This window comes from Triticum urartu, chromosome 3, assembly GCF_003073215.2.
Source record: "Triticum urartu cultivar G1812 chromosome 3, Tu2.1, whole genome shotgun sequence".
Lineage (NCBI taxonomy): Eukaryota > Viridiplantae > Streptophyta > Magnoliopsida > Poales > Poaceae > Triticum > Triticum urartu.
In genome coordinates this window covers 518,866,601-518,873,965 of record NC_053024.1, presented here as the reverse complement: position 1 = coordinate 518,873,965, position 7,365 = coordinate 518,866,601, and the positions used below count along the sequence as shown (strand labels likewise).

General features: G+C 46.0%; 1 protein-coding gene across 1 annotated transcript; it reads left to right on the top strand.

Annotated features, from left to right (window-relative positions):
- Positions 1-417: 417 nt before the first annotated feature.
- On the top strand, positions 418-2,686 carry LOC125548614 (GDSL esterase/lipase At4g10955-like). The gene is made up of 3 exons (XM_048712180.1): positions 418-787; positions 1,085-1,192; positions 1,364-2,686. Exons 2-3 carry the CDS (start codon positions 1,122-1,124, stop codon positions 2,322-2,324), a joined length of 1,032 nt encoding a protein of 343 aa, XP_048568137.1. The 5' UTR covers positions 418-787; positions 1,085-1,121; the 3' UTR covers positions 2,325-2,686.
- Positions 2,687-7,365: the final 4,679 nt, after the last annotated feature.

The following is a 7,365-nucleotide window of genomic DNA, read 5'->3' as shown; positions in this document are numbered from 1 at the left end:
GTTGCTTAATGGTTTGTAATAATATGTTGAATGATGCTCATTATTTGATCTAAATTATTGCAAGTAGGCTAGACAGAACATATGACCCAATGATAGATGGGTCCTACTTGCAGGGAAAATATGAAGACCACATTATGGCGACTGTGCGTTATGTAGGCTGGCAATATGATGACTCTGCTAGAGTTGCTCTTAAAATGAGCTGAGTAAGAGACATCATCCAGTACAATGTAAAGAGAATGCATACCCTTTTTCTGATTTGTCAATTTTCCAAGTCAGCAATTATCGGCTTTTTCGGCACCATATCTATCTCCCTCTTTTATTAAGCATTTAAAGAAGCAATCCAAACTTGCATCCAATCATTAGTTGTAGTACACAGGGAAGGAAATGTGCAAATCTGCATTTAAAGAGGCACTCCAAAATTGGCATCCAAGCATTACCCGGCTGGTGTATCATGGAAAGAAGATGCATATCAAGTAATATTGCACAAATCTGCATCCGGGAAGGGGTGTGCGTCTTGTTATTTAAGCCACTTGTGGTGCGCCCAGCTGTACAAGAGGGAAGATTTCGTGCTCCTAACCTCAAAGTCTTCTCTTTCGCCTCTTCAAGCACCATTTCTTAACTTCTCCAGCCCTTGGTCAGCCCGAATAATTTTTTTGCCAATCAGTTAGATGGTCTGGTTTGTTGCCCAAACAAGAGTATGAATCCCATTCAGAGTCCAGAGAGAGCAACGAGGGAGAGGATGCCGCCGCGACGAGCATGATATGATATTGAAGAAGAAATTTATCTGGTAATCTTCTGCCTCCCTTTTCTGGATTCATGATTCACACTCTCATATCACGGGTGCAGTGTTGATCACGAGTTCTTGTGGAATGTGGGTATATGGGATCGAAGGCCTTCATTATGTGTTCTGAATAAATCTGAAAATGTACCTTGGGATGCTTTGCTTGTATCTTCCTCTGAACTTGTCCACTGTCTATATTCCAAGAGTATCATGGCTGGAAACCTAAATAGTCTCTGACAGTTATATCTTTGTAAGATTGATGCTGTCTCACGTTTAGTATGCACATTTCATTTTCGTGTACAGAGCAACCTTCTGGCTAATCTGATCAATTGGGGCAAGGATGGGCAAAGTGCCGTCACAGAAGGACCTCTTTGAGGTTTCAGGACCTACCTATTTGACATACGTGAATTGGTAAGTTGCTGAAATTTTCATCGTTGAAATCAACTAGGAATGATAACGGGATCATGATTTTTCTATGGTTTATGAGCAAAAAATTCCAGGAACAAAAGAAAACAGGAGCCTGCACTGGCAAATTATAATGCCGCTGATCACCTTTGCCATTTGATGATTTGCTCCGGTCAGGAACTGCCCACACCACCAGCGATCGGCCATGGCGAGCCTCGTGCAAGGCGTGTACGTCCTGGAGCGTGACCGGCAACGGAACCGCCAGGGCCCCGACGCCCGCGCGCCGGCGTGGTGGAAGTTCTTCCACTTCGAGCTGCGGCAGGCGCTCGTGGACGCCGCCGACTCCTCCATCTTCGGCGCGGTGTACGCGTTCCAGCCGCCGTACCACCTCATGGACCCCGCGGCGGCCGCCAGCGCGCCGCACTACGTCGTCGCCTTCCGAGGGACCGTCACCAAGAAGGCCTCGGCGTCCAGGGACCTCGAGCTCGACCTCCTGCTCGTCCGGAGCGGCATCGAGCACACCTCCCGCTTCCGCGTCGCGATGCAGACCATCCACGACGTCGCGAGGCACGGCCGCGTCTGGCTGGCCGGCCACTCGCTGGGGTCCGCCATCTCAACCCTCGCCGGAAAGACCATGGCCCGGGCGGGCGTCGTCCTCACCACATTCCTCTTCAACGCGCCGTTCCTGTCGGCGCCGGTGGAGAGGATCCCGCACAAGAAGGTGAAGCAGGGCATCCGCATCGCCAAGAGCTTCGTCACGGCCGGGGTGGCCACCGTCCTGCACAAGGGCGGTGGCAGCGGCGACGAAGCCTTCGCGGCGCTGGCGCGGTGGGTGCCGAACGTGCTGGTAAACCCGGCGGACCCCATCAGCGCGGAGTACGTGGGGTACTTCGACCACCGCAAGAAGATGGAGGACATCGGCGCGGGCGCCGTCGGGAGGCTGGCGACGAGGCACTCGGTTAAGGACCTGCTGCTGGGCATCGGCAAGCCGGGCGGCTGCGAGCCGCTGCACCTGTTCCCTTCGGCCGTCCTGACGGTGAACCGCGGCCCGTCGCCGGACTTCAAGTCGGCGCACGGGATCCACCAGTGGTGGAGGCCAGACTTGGCCCTGGAGTGCAGGGCCTATTCGTACGCTTGATCGGCTGGTAAACCTCCTCTGGATCCTGGCTCTCGTAGAAACTGAAACTCGAAAATGATTTGTGTTGGCTGCAGAGCCTGAAACTGTCAACGCAGAAGAGAAGACAAGATTTATACTACTACTGTAGTTTTGAACTTTCGATTCAAGGCATGCCCAGTAGCACAACTTTTAAGATTTATTTCACATGAATTCATTAAAAAAAAGCACGTTCGTATAGAACATCACCCACTGACAAACAACCACCACTGTATATTCCTTCTTTTCCGGATAGGTCCATGGCAGACACGCTCTACTATACAGGCACCACTTGTCCATGCCAGAGATCATAAACCTGCTTCTGTGCTGACATGACTCAACTTGGAGCCGACGGCGAACCAGTTCAGAAATAGATTCATAGGCCTCTTTTGGTTCATAGGATAGGATTATCATAGAAATAGAAAATTTGTAGAAAATGAGATGACATGTAACTCAAATCCTATGAGTAGGAATAGAAAACGAGATGTCATTTGGTTCATATCAAAGGAATTTTTTCATTGAGTCTACGCTTATTTTTATTTTCCTATGAAATGTGGAGGATAGGAACCAATCCTATGTAGGAATAGGAATCCATTCCTATGAACCAAAGGGCTCTAAAGAAAAAAAATCTTATAAGAATCCTATCCTCTAGAATTCCTATGAAATTCCTACAAACCAAAGGAGGCTCAGACTGCAGAACGGGCTAGGCGTAGGCTACAAAACCAACGCGCTATGGATATCAGATTCGGTCCATGTATACCTGGCCCGGATTGGCCTACCCTACCCGGTCCGAAAATCCCGGGCTGGGCCTGTGCATGCCATCGGGCTGGGCTCAGGCCTGAAAATTGAGCCCTACGAGCAGATCAGGCTAGGCTTGGGCTTGCGAAAAAACAGATTTCAGCCGTAGTCGGGCCGGACTGACCGAGTCTTGTCAGGATTTTTCGGGCTCAGGCCGGGCTTGGGCCCGATTTATTAGGCCCGACGGTCAGGCTGGGCCAGGCTTGGGCCTAGGTTTTCAGCACTGGGCTTTTTTCAGCCCGGCCCGACATATGCCCAGGTATAGGTTCATGGTTATAGGACTTTGCAGTCATCCACATGACACATTATCTTAATTTGATCCAAGCTTTCAGGCCCAAAAACTTCAAAATTCATAATTTTATGTCCATAGGCGCATAGATGAACTAATAATCACTATTACCTCCGTTCCGGTGTATAAGTTGCATAGTTCTAGGTCGACAATTTAACTATCTAAATATGTATTATATGTGACAAAAATATATATTTAGAAACTATATCCGTGTAGAAATCTAGTGATATATTTTTCATGACATATAACACATATTTAATTCCTCAAATCGACGACCTAGAACTACGCAAATGACTTATTCACCGAGACGGAGGTAATAGTATTATCTTGTTTGACTCTTTCCTTGTTTCCTCTCCCGACCAACTTGTCCGTCTCTCCAAGATCACCATTCGGCCACTCTTACCTATTTGCAAACCTAAACCATCAGCGCGTCTATCAAAATTCTGAACTGTAACCTCTAGATTGTAAGGCCTTGTACAATGTTGGTGCTTAGGGGGATGTTTTAAAAAATAAACCAGATTTTTCTAAAGCACCGGTGCCTATTTCTAGAGGAAAGATGCCTAATTAAGGGTCTATCATGTACAAATAACCACCAATGCTTAAGAAAAGTCTGGTTTATTTCTCTTAGCACCTTGCATTGTACAAGGCCAAGGCTTCCTGCATCACAAAGAAGCTAAACCACCACCAACAGAGCATATAGCAAGGCAATCAAGACACTTGACATGGACAGCTGCTGCAAAACAGAAGAGCATATTTGTGGTTAATGTTGATATGAGCACACAGTGATATCAACCAGAGGGCAATAAATAACTATTAATTATTAATTTATTATACAAACATCAGTTCAAAGCTGCTGCTTTTTTGTTGAATCTGAAAATTCCATCCAGTCAACTATTATTATACAACCATGCTCTAGCATGACAAGATAATACAGAACTGATGTAATGCATCTATGTTCATCATTGAAAGGTTGCTCATTTTTTAATAGGAGACTGCATTCACCTCCAACACCGATCCCAAAACTGCCTGTATTTGTCCGGACGCAGCTACCCGGATGATCCAGCACCGTCTCCCGTCAGTCCATGAAGAAGTCTGGACCGCCGTTTTACCGCAAATCGTAAGCAAGCCAGGGGCTTTGCAGGAGTCCGAACCCCAGGCACGTAGGACTCCAACACCCCAGGCCCACCCAAAGTCAAGGCGGAGCCCGTACTTGTGTAGCTAGACACACTGTTTCTGCGACGGAGAAAGAATTTCACCATGGTGCTTACAACAGAGGATGGAGTGGCCACTTCACACACTGAAATGCATCCATAAGCATTTTGACAGCCTACTAGGATCAAAGGTTCATTGCACGCGTATGATAAACTAGCAAGAACTTCAGCTTCCTTCAGTGCATGGATGGAGTTTGGACAACCCCTTCACCGAAGAAGAAATTTGGGAAGCATTCAAGATGTCACCACTGAAAAGGCACCCGGTCCGATGGTTTCAGTGGCATTTTATTTAGAGTATGTTGGCTATTGGTAAAGCATGATATCCTGGATGTTTTCGATCAATTTCATCGGCTTACTAGTGGAGATTTTGAACCTCGGAACAAGGCACTCGTTGCTCTGCTCCCAAAGAAGGATGGAGCGGCATCCATGGTTGACTTTCACCCCATCGTCCTAGTGCACTCTGTAGCCAAACTGATCACTAAGGTGCAACCAATATGGCTTTCCTATGCCATAAACCAGATCAACTCCCCAGCTCAATCGGCTTTCCCAAAATCCAAATGCATCCAAGATAGTTTTTATATGTGCAAAACTACAGAAGAAAACATTGACACTCCTTCTGAAGTTAGACATAGCTAAGGCCTTCAACAACATCTCCTAGGAGTACCTTTTAGAGCTGCTGTCAAAGCTTGGTTTTAGCCCTAGATGGAGATATTGGATCATGTTGCTTCTCGTCTCATCTTCGTTGTTTTTCCTCCTAAATGGCTTTCTCGGGCCTGAGACCACTCATCGACGTGGACTTAGAGTGGAGGATCCCCTATACCCTTTGTTGTTCATCATAGCCATCGACCCCCTCCATCGCCTCCTGGAGTATGCGGCAGAGCTGGGAATGCTTTCCCCACTACCAGGCATGGAAAACAAGCTTAGGACATGCTTGTATGAAATGATGCAATGATTTTTGCAAACCCTGGACGTCAGGAAGTAGACACGCTCTTGCAAATTCCTTATGACTTCAGAAATGCCACTTGGCTTAGGGTTAATCCTAGTAAATCCTCGGTGGCTCCAATTCACTATGATGAAGTCGACATGCCCGAAGTCTTGCAGGTTTTTGGGGCCACAACCGTTGCTTTCCCTCTTAGATATCTCGGGCTCCCTCTTACTTTAGCTAGGGTTCGGATAGCCCACCTTCAATTCATCCTCGATAAAATTTGATCTAGGCTAGCAGGGTGGAAGGGACGTCTCATGTCCATCGCCGGTAGGAAAGTTCTTGTACGATGCGTCCTCACTGTGTTGCCCATGCGCGTTTGCCCTTAATGTCCTATGCGCCCCGAAGAAGTTTTCACCAACGTCGACAAATGCCGGCGACGATTCCTCTAGGAGCAAGATGAGGAGCTCTCTGATGGCTGTTGCAAAGTAAATCGGGCAACAATATGCATGCCGACTCAATATGGGGGCCTGGGGATCCATGACTGCTACTTCTTAAGCTTGCGTTGGTTTTTCCCTTGAAGAGGAAAGGGTGATCACTGGTACGTGTCGGTGCTATACAAACGGTTTTTAACCCCTTTCCGTGACGACATTTGGAACCATTGCCAAGTGAGTGTGGGCGATAGGGGGGTCCTTCCCACACGACCCAGAAATCGTCGGGGATAGGCCCTCCTGGGACTCGTGTGCGATCGGGCCAGGCATCGAAACCCAATTATTTCCTTTCGTATGTACATCCCACACGGTGAATCCTAGAAAAATATTTCCGTTCGTATGTATATCACACACAATCAATCCAAGGAATACGTTTCCGTTCTTATGTACATCCCACATAGTCAATCAAGGGAAAACGTTTCCGTTCATATGTACATCTCACATAGTTTTATGTATACGCTCGTGTGTGAAAGGTGTAACTATCACACAACACTCTGCCTTAGTTAACTATTTGCTTTTATGAACTACATCACACACGATTTGATGTACAAAACCGTGTGGCATTGGGCTATCCATCACAAGCACTTTTACTGCCAGAACCGTTTGCAAAGTTCCATGACCGTCTGTTCTCCTTTTACATCGCACACGTTGTTTTCTTTCTAACCATGTGCACATTATTTTATTAGCTCCTGTATATTTTTATTTTTGCCTGTAATTTATTATTCGAATTGGAAATTTTGAAATATGAAACGTGCAATTGAAATTCTCAGCACAATGGTTCAACAACGAATCCATAAATAAAATTGACAGTACAATATGTTCAGTAATTACAGGATTAGGCAGCAATTAACTATGATGAACCACAATATTTAAAGGCGGTAAAGGTGAAGAGACAAGTGTAAATCATTTTGACTGCCGACGGTTGATAACCCACAAGTATAGGGGATCGCAACAGTTTTCGAGGGTAGAGTATTCAACCCAAATTTATTGATTCGACACAAAGGGAGCCAAAGAATATTCTCATGTATTAGCAGCTGAGTTGTCAATTCAACCACACCTGGATAACTTAATATCTGCAGCAAAGTATTTAGTAGCAAAGTAATATGATAGTTGAAGGAAATATGCCCTAGAGGCAATAATAAAGTTATTATTTATTTCCTTATATCATGATAAATGTTTATTATTCATGATAGAATTGTATTAACCGGAAACATAATACTTGTGTGAATACATAGACAAACAGAGTGTCACTAGTATGCCTCTACTTGACTAGCTCGTTGATCAAATATGGTTAAGTTTCCTAACCATAGACATG

Coding starts and splice junctions, on each gene's coding strand:
- LOC125548614 (XM_048712180.1), top strand. CDS start 1,122: ATGGGCAAAGTGCCGTCACAGAAGGACCTCTTTGAGGTTTCAGGACCT. Junction 1,193..1,363: donor TATTTGACATACGTGAATTG/GTAAGTTGCTGA, acceptor TGCTCCGGTCAG/GAACTGCCCACACCACCAGC.